This window comes from Dasypus novemcinctus, chromosome 23 (assembly GCF_030445035.2).
Source record: "Dasypus novemcinctus isolate mDasNov1 chromosome 23, mDasNov1.1.hap2, whole genome shotgun sequence".
Lineage (NCBI taxonomy): Eukaryota > Metazoa > Chordata > Mammalia > Cingulata > Dasypodidae > Dasypus > Dasypus novemcinctus.
The window spans coordinates 31,147,074-31,162,585 of NC_080695.1; the positions used below are offsets into that span (position 1 = coordinate 31,147,074).

The 15,512-nt window shown below is 57.5% G+C and overlaps 1 protein-coding gene across 2 annotated transcripts in view; it reads right to left on the reverse strand.

Annotated features, from left to right (window-relative positions):
- Positions 1-2,612: 2,612 nt before the first annotated feature.
- The window catches only part of IL21R (interleukin 21 receptor), a 36,205-nt gene continuing 23,305 nt past the window's right edge, over positions 2,613-15,512 (reverse strand). For both annotated transcript variants that reach the window (XM_004450463.3, XM_004450462.3), the window contains 6 exons: positions 13,772-13,971; positions 10,046-10,200; positions 8,821-8,998; positions 8,248-8,356; positions 7,340-7,424; positions 2,613-5,717 (listed from right to left, as the gene is read on the reverse strand). In XM_004450463.3, the coding sequence (XP_004450520.2) occupies positions 4,965-5,717; positions 7,340-7,424; positions 8,248-8,356; positions 8,821-8,998; positions 10,046-10,200; positions 13,772-13,971 (1,480 nt within the window). In that variant the 3' untranslated portion in view covers positions 2,613-4,964. The remainder of the gene's footprint in view (positions 5,718-7,339; positions 7,425-8,247; positions 8,357-8,820; positions 8,999-10,045; positions 10,201-13,771; positions 13,972-15,512) is intronic.

Sequence of the window (15,512 nt, forward strand, 5' to 3'; positions counted from 1 at the left end):
CCATTTGTTGTGTTCTTCTGTGTCCACTTGCATTCTCGTCAGCGGCACCAGGAATCTGTGTCTCTCTTTGCTGCATCATCTTGCTGTGTCAGCTCTCAGTGTGTGCGGCGCCACTCCTAGGTGGGCTGCACTTTTTCGCACAGGGCAGCTCTTCTCGCAGGGTGCACTCCTTGTGTGTGGGGCTCCCCTACGCGGGGGACACCACTGCATGGCAGGGCACTCCTTGCGCACATCAGCACTGAACCCTGGACCTCCCATGTGGTAGGTGGACGCTCTATCAGTTGAGCCAAATCTGCTTCCCACGTGAATGTTTCTTGACCACAGGTGACCCTCTCTCCCACCTTCTTCCCTGTCGAGGCTTTCTACTCCTTCCTCAACCATCAATTTAACGGGCTCCCAGGAAGGGGAGGCAAGTGTGCTTAGCCAGGCGTGGTCCACTGGAAGTCCCATTCCCGTTTCACTGATGGTGCCTTGGAGGGCACCTGTAGTTTGCATGGGCTGGAAGAGGCTGTGCCACTCGGCGATGCCAGCAGCAGGCCCAGGCAAGGGGCACCCCCAGAACAGGAGGGAGGCAGGCTGCTGAACAGACTGTGTGGCTGTGGGTGAGTCACTCACCCAGGGGTAAAATGAAAGCCTAGGGCTGGTTTGCACCCTCTCCATCCTCCCAGGTTAAATCTGGGACACCCAGTCAGCGATCCCAGGCTGAGATCTTATTGCAACTTGATGGTCAGGGAGTTCTTAGGTCCCCTACGTCCTCGCTGAGGGTGATGTGAGCTTCGGGGCATCCTGAATGGAAGCACTTGTGAACCCCAAGGGGAGGAGACTGGAGGGCAGGGACTGTCTTCTCCAAGCTCCTCTGACCCTGGAGCCAGCTCACGGTGCTGACGGGGCAAGAAGAAAACACACTCCTGACGAGGAGCTGTGCCATCTCTTCCAGTCCTCATCCTCTCTTCTCACCCCCAGGGCTGGATTCCCACCGCCACTTTGCAAAAGAGGCAGCCGAGGCTCCAGGAAGGAAGTGGCCTGCTCCAGGTCATTCAGGAGGAAGGATGGGGCCTGGGCCTGGGCCCCTTGGCTTGGAATCCTTTCTTAGCAAGCGAGGGGAGTCTCCAGCGCAGGGTGATGGTAGACTAATGCTAGGACACTTCCCACCGCAAGCGACAGAAACCATCTCAAAACGACGAGCAAGAAAAGGAAGTTCTGTGGTTCTTTGATTCAGTCAGGATAGGTGACAAACAGCCCCTTACTGTACTCGAACAGGAACAGTTTCAGCGGTTGAAAACAACAAAGGAGTCATCTCTTGCTCACAATACAATCCAGCGCTGTGAACTGGGGCTTCTGCTCTGCATCTCCCCACTCTAGGACCTGGGCTAAAGGAGCAGCTGTCACCTCAGACATGACTGCTCGCTGTGGTGAGAGGGAAAATGCTGTGGCGGGCCCCACACGGTCCATTTATGCACATCACATCTGTTCACAGTTCATTGGCCAGTGTTGGTCACATGGTCCCACCCAACCACCAGGGGTCAGGAAGTACAATCCTGCCCCTGAGCCCAGAAGGCCAAGAGCTGGAAATATTGGGTGAAAAGCATTAACCACTTTTTAGGTAATACTCCTGTACCTAAAAAGTCTGGAGGGAATGTAGTTTCAGGCAAGGCTGTACCCAGGAGCTCAAGGGACATTAGCAGGAATGCACCTCCATCTCAGCTGGGCTTTCCCTTCTCAGACTGAGTCACGTTCCGAAGCCCTCAGGCAGCTCCAGGCGTGGTCCCTCCCCACCCCTCAGCCACCCCAGCAGGACGAGGGCACGGATCAACTGAGGTCACATGCCTGCCCCTGAACCAGTGCTGTGGCCAGAGAGGCGGCCTGCTGTGTGGCGCAAGCCGGGGTCACGTCGCCACTCCCAGATCTGGGGTCAGCCACCCCCACACAATGCTGCCTGGGCAAAAGCAGCAGGTACGGGTGTTGGCTAAGAGGGTCTTACCTGTTGATCTAGGTCTCACCCACAGCAAGGTGAGGACTGAAATTGGGATTGGGAGAGCAGAGTTCAAGTGCTGGCTCTACCCGTGAATTCTGGGCATGAGCTCAGACAGGGCTCCTCTCATTCACACCTCCCTCGTCCGTCTGACAGATGTCACAACCCCCCTGCCCCTGCAAGCCGGGGGAAGGAGAGGGCTGGGCCGGGAGCGGGTTGTGGCATCCGTGGAAGGGGTGTTGCTCTCCATCCTCCTGCTTCTTAAAAGAGGGTTCTTAGCTCTCTGGCCTGGACGTCGGCAACGGGGAGCAGGCCTGCCACTCCCACATTTCAGGACTCCCCAGCTCTTGGGCCTTGGTCCCGCCGCCAGGCCTCTGCTCAAGCTCTTCCCTCTGCCGGGAGCAGCTGGTGCCCCTAACCACTGCGAGGCATTTTTCAAAGTCCAACCAAACAGTGCCTCCTCCCAGAGGCCCCCCAGCCTCCCGCACACCCCGAGGCTGAGCTCTCAGCCGGGGCTCCTGTCCGTGGTGTGCTGAGCGGCTCCTGCCGCCTCAGGGAGCCCGACTGCCCATCTCTTCCCAACTCCTAGCTTGGTGTCCTCACATAACTTGAAATGGGCAGAAGTATTTACTCTACAAAATCAAGAAACAAATCAGGCTTTATTGAGCGTGCCAGGCTGCGGAGAAAGCCGTGAAGAAAACAAACCACGCTGCTGCCCTCACGCAGCTGTCCTCAACCATCGCAGCACCTGTCTCCATCCATCCGTCCATCCAACCGTTCTTCCATCCTACTCTCCTCCCACCCACCCACGTACCTACTCGCCCACCCATTACCCATCCACCCACCTATCCTCTCATCCACCTTTCTGGTGGGCCTGCCCTTCTCCTCTCTATCTGCACCCAACTTCTCTGGATAACATTTTGGCCCCTTCCCCATGGAGCTGGTGAGGAGCCAGGCCTCACTCGGCAGAGCCCCCCCTCTAACCCCCAGGCCTGGCGACGGTCCATCTCACCAGTACTCCCCTCCCCGCCTCCATCCCACCCAGAGCTCTGTGCGCTGCGGAGCTGAGCGGCTTCTCAGGGGAACCCGTTGCCCCCGAGAGACTGTGAGCACCACAGTGCCCCTTGGCCCTTAGCGTGGTGGAGGGGGCGGCGGCGAGGGCTGCTCACATGTGCAGGAGCGGCCGTTTCACACACGTGCTCCTATCTGAGGCTCCTGCAGCCTGATTCCAGCTTAAGAGCCCTGCCTTTCAAACCAACCTTTCAGCCCTTTGCCAGGCTCCAAGGCCTTCCCATGCCTTCTCTCAGCAACCCGTCAGAACCATCCTGTTTCACAGATAAGGCTCAGAGACGCTTTCAGCGAGGAACTCCCAGCTCGGCCCTGCTCCAACAGAGAAGGACCAGGGCTGTCTCCTTCGGGCATTAGTGTGCACCCTCGTCTTTGGAGGTGACGTGACCCCAGACCAGGGCTTCCCGAGGAGCTTTCGAGGGTGGACCTACCGAATCAGCCGCTCCCCTGCCTTAACTCGGTCTGGTCTTGTAAATGTCCACTCGAGATGGGCATCCTCGGAAGGAAAACCATCTAATTTCTTAAAGAATCCATAATTTTAATGCAGTACTGGCACCTGTATCACCTCTATGCAAAACTAATGCTCAGTGAGGTGCCTCCTGCACGCGGGTGTTTCCGGGGCTTCATTCGCATTTTAGCAGGCTCTCAGCAGGGACAAGCCGTGGGATTGCCCCGACTGTCCAGGACGTATCGAGCGCCGGGTTAACGGCCAGTCAGGCGTGCCGTGAGGTGTGCCGCCGCCTGCAGGGAGCACCCCGGGCAGGGCCACCTGGGCCGGGGACCCCGCTGCCCGGCTTGCACCGGTGCTCACTGTATATTTCTTGGGTGCATAAAAGTGAATAGAAAAAGGGCAACAGGAGTCAAAGAAAGAAACCCTGGCGGGCAGAGGGGCCGTTTCTAAGACAAGGCTGACTGACTGAGCCCGGAAACCCCCGCGCTCCCCTCCGCTGGTGGGACGGCCCCCGGCCCCCAGGTGGCTGCTGCTGGCAGGTTTCTCACCCCCACCCCCGCACAAGCTCGGTGCTGGCCACAGAAGGAAGGAACTGACATTTATTGAGGGTCTGCTCCGGGCTGCAGTGAGTACAGAGGCCCTCCCCGGCGTCTCCCCGAGGCAGGTCACGCCAACCCCATGGCAGCTCAGGAGAGGGTCGCGCCGCCCCCCGCCCCCCGGGAGCAGCAGCCCGGAGGCGGCAATCAGGACTCAGACCCAGGTCCACGGGCCCCCAAACCACCCTCCCCACCCGCAGGGCGCCCCTGAAGGGCGCTGTGGAACAGCCAGGAGGCCAGCAGCGCCTTCACCTCCCAGCAGCCCCCGGGACAGCGCCGGACCCGCCTCTCAGCCCAGGACCCAGGCGGCCACCTCCGTGTGCCTGGAAACGAGCCCGGGGCCTGTCACCTGTGTGCGCACAGCTGTGCACCTGCTCTCACTCATGCACACCCGTGAGTTCACTTGGGCACAGACACGTGGGCGGCATCTGAATGGACATGCAGACAGCCACGGCATGCTACCACATCCACAGTACACGTGCTACTCCACGCCAGTGTGCACCTCCCCATGCACACACACGTGCACACACACACACGCACCTACACACGGAGGGGAGTTTGTGAATTCACAGCCATATGTGCACACATGCACACACACTAAGGGGAGAGCATGAGTTCACACATGCACACATGCTAAGGGGAGTTCATGAGTTCACACGCACACAGGCACACGTGCCGAGGGGAGCACGTGAGTTCACACACATGCACACCCAAAAGGGAACGTGGGCTCACATGTGCACGTGCACACGCAGTGTCAGCTTCAGGTCAGGGGTCTGTCAGCCGCCCAGAGGCCGCAGGCCTCCCCACTTCGTAGGACAGCAGACACCCATGCATCTGGCCCGTGGCCCAGAGGCGTGGCCGTGGCCAGTTGGCCTCGCTAGCTGGCCTGGGGCCCCGGTCCGGCCAGTGGAGGGGCCACGACCACCCACTGGCGGACGTAGCTCCTGGGGGGCCCCTCGTCCCGGGGACTGGCGAAGTCACACTCTACAGGGCTGCCGCAGTCTGAGCCCACGAAGCCACTGTCAAACGTGTCCATGTCCAGGCCGCCTGGGGGCGAGCCCGCCTCACTGTCAGAGGCCCCTCCAGGGGACCCACCGCCCCAGGGTGGCCCCGGGTCCCAGCCTGCCCCCTCCACCAGGGGCAGGTTTAGCCTGTCGAGGAGGCCGCCCAGGGACCCCCCGAGCCTGGCAGGACCTCCAGCCGAGACGCAGCCGCAGGAGAGAACTGTGGCCCCTGCACCCACGAGGGGGTCCGCAGGGCCCTGGCCGTGCTCCAGGTCGGTGTCCAGGCTCAGGGCTGGGTAGCCGTCATCCCCACAGCTGCAGGGCCAGGCGCACAGCCCCTCCACATCCCCCAAGGCCACCGTGTGGATGGACAGCAGGCCGTAGGGCCGGTACCTCTCCTGGCTGTAAGCGGAGGCACCTGGGCTGCTGGCCGTGGTGGGGGCTGGGCCCCAGGAGCCCGTCCCGGGCACCCCGTCGGCTTCCACCACATCCGCCGGCTCCGGCAGCTCCGTGGGCTCCAGCCCCTTGGTGGGACCCTGCAGCGGGCAGCAGCTGTGCACCTCCAGGGTCGAGGGTGCCCCGGGGAGCTCTAGGCTGGAGGCAGTGAAGGCTGCGCCCACCCACTTCTGCGGGAGAGAAAGAGAGGGCGTCATGAGAAGAGACAGGACGGGCGGGAGGTGTGGACAGAGACGGAGAGACAGACAGGGACACAGAAGCAGGACAGGACAGAGGAAGAGCGGGACAGACACACGAGAGAGAGAGGTCTGGGGTGCTCCTGCCCTGTGGCAGCACCCACCGCTCTCCCTTTCCCTCAATGGGCCTCAGTTTCCCCACTTGAAGTTGGGAACAAGAGCCTTCTGTCACTCACTGGCTCAGACGACCTGTGGCCCTGTGGCCTGGGTCTGCCGTGGCCTGTGAGGGTGCCGGGGCCCAGACCCCCGAGGCATAGGAAGGGGGGGCCGAGGTCTTTGGAAAGAGCTTTGACCCCTTTTTTTATTTCCTTCATGGTGTTTCTGGCGACCCAGCATTCTCCTATTTGTCCATCCTCCACAGAGTAGACACTTGGCCAGGAGCTCACACAGTGCCCGGCACACAGTAGGTACTCCATAAATGCTGATGAACTAAATGAATGGATGAGCAACCACTTGCAAAAGGAGACCGTGGATGAAGGATATGGGCGATGGTGGGTGGCTCAGGCGAAGGGCTTGGGCTTGGAGAATTCTCTCCCTAGGCTGACAGATACGAGAAGTGCCGGCCGGCTGGCAGAGAATAGTCCCAAGAAGCGGGGTTCCCTGGGTGGTGCCCACCTCTGTGAAAGCTCATCTCAGAACCCAGTGACGTGGCACCACTGAGTCAGAGTTCCTCCTCTACGGTGTGGCCTTGGGCCAGTTACTTACCTTCTCTGTGCCTCAATTTCCTCATCCGTAAAACAGGCCTAGAAATAGTCCCCATCCCATAGGGCTGATGTGAGGAAGAAATGAGTTAAATCTAGTGGAAGCTTCTAGAACTATGGCTGGCACAGAACAAATGCTATAGAAGGGCTGGTAAAACTAAAAAGTAAACATGATGTTTGAGCTTCAGGAAAGGTGCAGAAGAAAGAGGAAAGGGTGGAGGATGGAGAGTGCCCCACGCTGAGGATCAGAGCGCAGGTTCTTCCCTGCCCCACAGAGCGCCTTGCCCTCTCTGACCCTCGGTCTCTTCGTCAGTACCCTGGCACGCCCACGGGGTGCTGCCCTGAGGACGGGTGGGGCGGCGGAGGGTGCTAAGCCCAGCGGGCACGCAGCAGGAGCTCAGTGGAGGCGTCCTCGCAGCCGCACTGCTGCGCCGAGCCGCGGGCTGCCCCGCCCCGCCACCACATCCTCCCTGCGGCGGCCCCTGCACCGCCGCTGCTGGGGGGGTGACGCACACCCAGTGGGCACGGAAGGCCCTGTGGGTGCCAGCGTGCGGGGGCGGCGGCGGGGGCTCGGGAGGGGCTTGGCGCGGCCCACCCTCAGAACCCTCTCCTCCGCATCTGAGGAGACGCCGGGGCTCCTCCGTGGCGCCGGGAGGGGGTGGGCGACGAGAGCCCAGACCTTGTTGAATCCTTGCGCCGACTCCGCCCCACGGGAGTTATTTCCCGCACCTCGCAGATGGGTGCGCGGGGGCGGGGGAGCGGGCTGGGGGCCTGCCTTCCCGCTCCCGGGTCGAGATGGGCGCGCGGAAGGCCAGAGGCTCGGGGCGCGGGAAGGGGCGCGGGAGGGGCACTTGCCTTGAAGTCTCCGCTGTGGCCCGCGTACAGGGGCCAGAAGAAATGTTCGGGGCTGGGCACCTGCACCCACACTTTCTTCCACAGCCTGGAAGGACAGGAGCCGGGGTCAGGCGCCCACATCGCCCAGAGCCTCCCGCTCAGACCCCTGCGCCGCTCCGCCCCGCAGGGCCTCGGGGTCTCCCGCCCCCCATCGCAGGCGGCGCCCTTCCCCCCTGCGCCTGTCTCCACCCCTGCAAAGGGCGCAGCGCTGCCCTCCCGGCTCGCAGCGCCCCGAGTTGAAGGGCTCGGCTGCCCGCTCCGCGCCTGGATCTCCTCATCCCTGGGGCGGGAGGGGAGGCTCGCAGAGGAGCGGGAGGCCTGCCCCTGCAGCCGGGCAGCGGCGTCAGGAGCCCACGCGCGGAGCCCCCTGCCAGCGCTCGGCCAGCAGCGGCAGCAGCGCTCGCCTCGGCCCTCAGCCGGCGAGCTGGACGCAGCCAGGGCCTTTGTCTCCTTTTCCTCGGCAGCGCCCTCCCTCAGGGGCAATGCTCAGCAGAAACCCCACACATAAAACAGGCGCAAAGCCCCTCGGGTTGAAGCACGTGGGGTGGTGGCCCCGGGGTCCCTGGGCCCCAAAACTTACAATGCTCTGGACGAGAGCAAAGCTGGTGTCCTGGGTTAAAAGCACAGGGTTCAAATCCCACTTCCCCCCTTCCAGCCTGCGTGGCTTGGGCAAGTTCCCTGGCCTCTCTCTGTGCCTCAGTTTCCCATTTGTTTATGCAGCACACAGTAAATGTGAGCTGTTTTATATGCTCGTCACTTGTCCTCCTCACTCTGCTGGGGACAGGCTCTGCTCCCCAGCCCTGGAGGGGGAGCCCAGGGAGGCGGGGGCCCAGCCGACCCCCGAGTGCCTCCCTGGTTCCCTGGCTCACCTCCCAGACAGGCGGACGTTCAGGCCCAAGATGACCAGGACGGGGACCACGACGAGCAGCAGGAGAAGCAGCAGGTGCGGGTCCCATCCTCGGAGCTCTCCTGTTAGTTCTAGGACGGAAGCAAATAATGCACTAAACCCAGCTCCCTTCTTCTACCAGGGACGACCTGGGGTGCATGCAGTGGGGGAAGGGGTCTGGGGTGGAGAGGAAGGGAGTGGGAAAGCCGCTAGTGACTGCTGGGGTCTCAAAGTGAGATGGGCCTGGGTTCAAATCCCACTTCCATCTCCACTCCAGGCAAGTGATTTTCTCTCTCAGCCTCCGTTTCCTTATGTGAAAAATGGGGCTCAGGATCCCTCCCTTTACAGAGGTATAACAGGATCAAATGCGCTAAAAGGACCCAACACAAGGCCCAGCAAGCAGGGGCTCCCGGAATTCCGTGGAATGGTTATGACGGGATTAACAATGGAGCGAAGTGCTCCCGGCCAAGCTTGAGATCACACGGCCAGGACAGGACTGGGCAGAGACCAAGATTTGGTACCAGGAGTGGGGTGTCCACCCCAGCTTCACACCTACCCTCTGGCTGGGTCTGAAAGATGGCCGGGTCACTCCACTCGCTCCAGGTTCCCCGGAAAGAGGAGCCCGGCTGGGGCCCCGCCCGGACCTGCACCTCATAGCTTGAGCCTTTGCGGAACTCCAAGGGAAGCAAAGAGATGCTTCTCGAGTCCACCGAGATGAACTTTGTCTGTGGACTCTGCAGCACATGGGAAGGGTAATTGGTTGGGTCAGGCTCTGCTCAGCTGCCCAGCTCAAAGGGGCTGGTTTCTCCTACAGAGTCGCCTCCCTCTGCAAGAATCAGGCCCATGCCTGAGTTCTGGCCACGCAGGTGGGAGCAGCGTCGAGGTATCAGGACTGCCTTTGCCTTGCCTGCAGTACAGTGCTCCCATCTGGTTCTCCCTGAGTCCAGCTCATCTGCTCAATCCCAGCAGGAGACTCTGCTCGGTCTGGGAATGCTCCAGCAGCATGGACACTCTGGGAAATCTTTAACTGGAAGCATTCTAAACAACACACACTTGGATTTCTCCAAGGGTGGACATTCTCAAGAGGAGGAATTTCTGGAAGCTTTCAACTACAGACACCTAAGTAACAGATACCTCTGAAAGTCTTCCTCCAGGGACATTCTAAACAATGGCATTCATAAAGATCTTCAATTGGGATCCTTCTAAATGATGGAGAATTCTAGAATTCCTTTGCTGTGGCATTTCTAAATAATGGGCCATTCTGGAACTTTCCAGGAGTGGACACTCTAAACAAAGGACACTGCAAGAAACCTCCACATTTGAAACAATGGGCCCTCTGACAGTGGATCTCCTTAATTATTGCTATGACTGGGACTCTCCAACTGTGGCCATTCTAAGCAAGTGGGAAGGTTCCAGATAACTCTGGTAATTTCTGGAAACTCTTCTATTGTGACTGTTAGAAATTTAAGGTGTAACCTGGAGCAGTCCCACTCCTTCCTCTCTGGCATGCTGGTCAGGAAGGGAACAAGGACTGGAAGGAGAGAATATTAGGGGGTCTCCTGCCCCAAAGGGAAATGGGGAGATGGCAGCACCAAATACAAGCCTGCCGCAAGGGAGAACTCAACTCCTCGGCGTGTCCTTGGAGCCCACACCTGGCCATGAATTACAAAGTTCACCTGTCTCTCTGACTCCACTCCAATCTCCCACTGCATGCCCCTGCACCCTTCCCTTTCCACCCTCTTCTCCCAGAGTCGGGCAGCGGGATCCTCTGAATTCCTCACCAGGGCCCAGGGGTCTGCCCGGTTCCTGTACTGCAGCTCATATTGAAGCTTGCCCTTCAGCGCGTAGAAAGTGGGGTCATCATAATCGGAGCTCCAAGAGACGTTATAACTTCCCGAGAAGGTCACAGTCACGTTAAAAGGGGGTGACGGCTTGACTTAGGAAAAAAGCCAGAAAGATAAAGTGGGGTGAGATTCTGCAGCAGGTGGGAAAGATTTGGTGAGAGGAAGAAGCTCCCCCAGGAGTACACAGAGAAGATCGGGATTTCTAAGCCCACTGGACCTTCAACAAAGTGCTGCCTCTCTCTGCACCTCAGTTTATTCATGAAAAGAAGGATTTAGACTATCTAGGGTTGCGAACTCAGGGGCAGGTGGGTAACAGAGATGGGTGAAGTGGGTCCAGGAATTGCAGAAAAATAAGGAGAAATAACCATGACATGGCCCTGCCCGCCAAGGGGTTTGACACGCGTGCATTTCAACTGACAACCTGCAGTGACCCTGTGAGTTTGGCTTGAACATGCCCCTCTCGCGGCATCTTCTGACAGCTGAGGTGACCTGCCCAGGGTCTCCCAGCTGGCCCACGGGAAAGAGCTGAGACCTGGGCCACGTCACCAAGCCTTCCCAGGTGTCCCCAGAGACTAAGGGCAAGGGCCTGGAGTTCGACTCTTGCCCCATCACAAATTTCTTTCATGGCCTTGAGTGGGGGGACTACATTTTATGTGCCATAACTTCCTTTCCTATAAAATGTGACCAGTTCCCAAGAGATAAATGGATGAACAAAATGTGGTCTAGTCACACAATGGAATATCATTCAGCTATAAAAAGGAAAGAAGTTCTGATACACACGATGACACAGATGAACCTTGAAGACATCACGTGGAGTGAAATAAGCCAAATGTGAAAGGACAAATAGTATATGGTCTCACTGATGTGAAACAATTAGAATATGCAAATTCATAGAGTCAGAAATTAGAATACAGGTTACAAGAGACTGAGTGGTGATGGGAAATGGGGAGTTAATGATGGAAAAATTTTGGTAATGGATGGTGGTAATGGCAACACCACGTTGTGGGAGTAATTAACACCCCTGAATTGTGTTCTTGAAAGTGGTTAACACGGGAAATTTTAGATTGCGTATTTGTTACCACAATAATTTTTTAAAAAAACAACCACAGAACTATGCAATACAAAGAATGAACCTTAATGTAAACTATGGACTTCAGTTAATAATATAATATTATTGGTTCATTTTAAACAAATGTACCCCGCTAACACAAGATGTTAATAATAGGAAAAACTGTATGTGTGAGGGGAGTATATGGAAACTCTGTACTTTCTGCATATTTCTGGAAATCTACAACTGCTCTAAAATTTTTAAATAATTTTTTAAAATCTTAACTATAGAAAAATAAAGGTGCCAGTTCCTATCATATGGGGCTTAAAACTCATGGAGATCCAGCTAAATAGCTGAAGATGACTTCGGGGGAACAAAATGACACATATTCTGTTAGTGAAAAAGAGAATGACACATCCCTGCCCTCCTCGCCCACCTTCTCTTTGTTTTTGCAACCAATGAATATTCTATTCATCTTACAATGGACCTCCTGTTCTGGGATCCTAGCTCGTTGAGGATAGGGGTTTTGTCTGCCTGGTTGAATATTGTGTCCCCAGGTCCTAGCACAGAGCATGGCACACAGGTAGCACTCAATAAATATCTACCCAATTAACAAGTGAATATTTCAGGGGCTCCAACAAGAACTCTGAACCTGCTGGTGATTCTGATATTCTCACATTGTTCATTCATTATTTTTCTGATATCCTTTAGTTCTTACTCTGTTTTCCTTTGCCCCTTGAGTGTTTTGAGGGTCTTTTTTTTTTTTTTTTTTTTTTTAAGTCTTTATCCCGTATGTCCAAAGTTTGGTCTTCTTTGTTGATGGATTTCTGGATTTTTATCTTATTCCTGTGGATGAGCCATCATTTCCTGTTTCTTGTAATCTTTGGTTGTACATTGTACATTTACTGTTTTAAAGCATTAGCCCTGGAATTTAGTCCCTGAGCTGTCTGTTCCTTCAGTTTGTATCCAGCTCCTGATATGACAGAGATTTCCTTGAGTACCAGGAGCCAACAAAAACCAAACAAACCAATGCAAAAACAAATACACCTTTCACAGTCTTTGCAAATTGGCTCTGCAATGCCTGGTGGTCTCCTTCAGCATTCATCCCCCCCATCAAGAAGGCCAGCCCGAGGCAGATCCACCTAGACTCTGAAACACCTCCTAAGGGCTCTGTTCATGGCCTGAGGAGGGAGAGGGGGCCTCGGGGAACGGAGTGTGGCTGCTGTATCTCACCGAGGGTCCCTTTTGACTGGAATCATTCCTAAGCCCTCTTCTCTCTTCCCAGGGGGAGTCGAGACCTGGTTCCGGCTCTGCAGGCTGGGCCTCCGGCAGTGGTGGAGACTGACGCGGGGAAACGGGTTAACTGGGAACTGCCCGGTGGGTGCTCAGGGGCATGTGTGTGGGTCCTGGGCGCTGTGAATGGGAGTTGCTCAGCCCAGGCGGGTCTGGGGCTGAACCAGGGCTGCTCAGCTGCAGCTGGGCCGGGACCTGTTCTCAGACCCCAGCAGGGGAGAGAAATGCTGTTCAGATCCCATTGCAAGGGGGAGTGTCAGTGGAGGGGCCCCTGGCTGCTGGGGGAGATGGCAGCAGGTGGGGCTGCGGGGCCACCCTGCCGGAGGAGGCACGCGTGTCACGAGCTCTGCGTGTCTGGATCCCTGTGGCTGTGAGCGAGGGTGCGTGTGTGAGAACGAGGCATCGGGCTCTCTGCCGTCAGGGGAAGGGTCGGGGGGCGTCTGCACCTCTGCCTGCGGGCGTGTTGGTGAGTCTGTGTGTGCCTACGTGTGTGTGCTCTGGGTCGGCAGGGTGTGTGCGTGAAGCTGCACCCACATCCTGTGTGATACAACACCAGGAAGGGATGCAAACCAGGGTCCCCCAGGGTGGGGGCCAGAGGCATCTTAACCCCCAGCCCCAAACGGGGGTGGCGTCTCCAGGGCAGGACCTTCTTTGCAGTTGGTGTCTGCATGCCCCTGGGCATGCGCCTCTTTGGGGACACACGAACACGCACACAGACACAACCCAAGCCAAAAGCTGCCTCCGGGATTCCTCCCCTGCCCTGCCCTGTCTCTGGACCCCAGAGACAACTGCATCCACCGCCAGGCCCCTCCTGCCCCGCGGGCCCCTCCCTGCCTCCTGCTGCAGGCGAGTCCAGGCTCCCGGAGCTAAGGAATGGGAGGAAACCCAGGGGGGTTTCTTGTGACTCAGTGTCTTCCCCTTGGCTCCTCCTGGGGGCAGAACCCCATAGGTCAGGGTTAAAAGGGCCTCCACTCCACACGGGGGGAAACAGCCCCAGAGGAGGGTGTGTCCTGTCCAAGGCCATGGAGACACGCAGACTCTGCCCAGAGCCAAAGTTCCGAAGTCCTAGGTCCCAGTCCAGCTCCTTTCCACACCTCTTCTGCCTCTCTTCAGGTTAAGGCCCAAACCTAACATCAACCCATCACACTTTAGTAAAAAAAATAGTATATCTGGTCAGCTGCCTGTTGCCTTGACAGCAAAGGGCAGAACTCAGCAGGTGGGGGGGGGGGCCCAGGCCAGGTCCGTTTTGACAGAGAAGGAAGAGGGGGGCCAGAGGGTAGGCGCAGCCCCGACCTGGGCTGTCCCCAGCCAGGAGTACTCACTGCTCTCGGCCAGGACAAAGCTGCCGCACTCCTGGGAGTAGTCGCCGGACTGATCCGTCATGTTGACGCTGAAAATGTCATCAGCCATGAAGTGAGACACGTCCATGAGGCACGCGTACTTCGTGTGAGTGGCGTTATGGGTGGCGCGATGGAGGCTGCAGGAGGTGAGCGTGTCCTCCAGTTCTCCATACCCGTCTTGCCTTCAAGGACAGAACGGCTGGTCAGGGCTGCAGGCGGGGGGGGGGGGGGGGGGGGGAGCTCGGCCCCCAGCACCAGGGGCCGGGAGGGCGTTGGAGTAGGGCAGGAGGGTCGCCTGGCCCCCCACCCCTTTCCCAGGCAGGTGCGATCCTGAGATGGTGTCCACGCTCTGCTCGCACGCCTGCAAGAGGCAGGAACTCACTACTTCCCTCGGGCGGCAGCTCTCCCTCGGGAAACTGGAGGCCGCTCTTGCTGGGACTAAGCCCAGATCTGCCCATGTCGATTCCACCAAAGAACCAATGCCCTCTAGGAAGGACCCCAAGCATTTCAGGCCTCCTGTGCTCCCTCCCTCCCTCTCTCCACTGAATACCTAATAGGTTCTTGTGCTAAGGATTGAGATAAAAGCCAAATGAACTTCACTCCCTGCTCTGGGGGAACTTCCAGGCAGCAGATGAGATGGTGTTGGGGGAAATGTTCCAGCTCTTTTGCTCCCTTTGGGCAAAACTGATGGGTTTTGAAACATGTGTAGGAGTTTACCAGATATTTATTTCCCTACCCACATATTCAGGCTCTGAACATGACCACCTTTCAGGGTCAGTATGGATATGTATCCAACGGTTGTGCAGCCTCAGTTCTCTGCTAAATATCTGATGAAATGGAAACTTCTACTGAATAACGCCCCCCAAGCCTCTGGCCTGGACGGCTGTATCAGCTGCCTGCCTCACCTGCCCTTCCTGCAATTCATCCCTCTTGCCCAGCAGCCAGAGGGAGATTTAAAACTTCTTGTTGCTCCCCTGCCTAAAACCCTCCTGAGGAGAAGCATGAGGCTTCTCGGTGCCCACACAATAAGCCCGGCCCCTGCCCACCCTCCACCTCCGTTTGTCACTCTCCATCATCCTGACTCCCTCCACTCCACGCCGACCCCACCCTCACCGGCTCTCCACTCGGGCCTCTGCACTTGCAGGACCCTCTGCCCAGAACACCCCTCCCAGCCCTGGTGGCCTCCTCCTGCTGACAGGCCCGCCCTGGGCGTCCTGCCTGAAAGAGGCCTGTCCCGAGACTCCAGCCACAGTCCTTCTCTTTACAGCCCCGTCGTGGGCCGCAAGTGCCTGCTTCTCGTGTGCGTGCTTTTCCTCTGTCTCTTCCAGCCTCTCCCGCCCCTCTACGTCAGCTCCAGGTTTGGGACCTGCTCGATCCTGACTTCTGCTGAATTCCCAGTGTCTGTGGCACTGTCTGCAGAAGCTTCATCAATGTTTATTGAATGAGGAATGAATGCATAAATGAATAGACAATGGAATGAATTCCAGCTATTCTTTTTCCGAAACTGCACTTGCCCCTGGATTTTGGAGTCAGACTGCTGGGGTTTGAACCCTGGCTTTTATTCACTGGCAGTGTGACCTTGGGCAGGTAGCTTAACCTCTCTGAGCCTCCCTTTCCTCATTTGTAAAATGCGGGTGATGAGGCCTCTTGCTGGATAATTGGGAGGATTAAAAGTGACAATTCATGTAAAGCATTCATGTGCGCAAAAAGTGCTCAAAAAAGT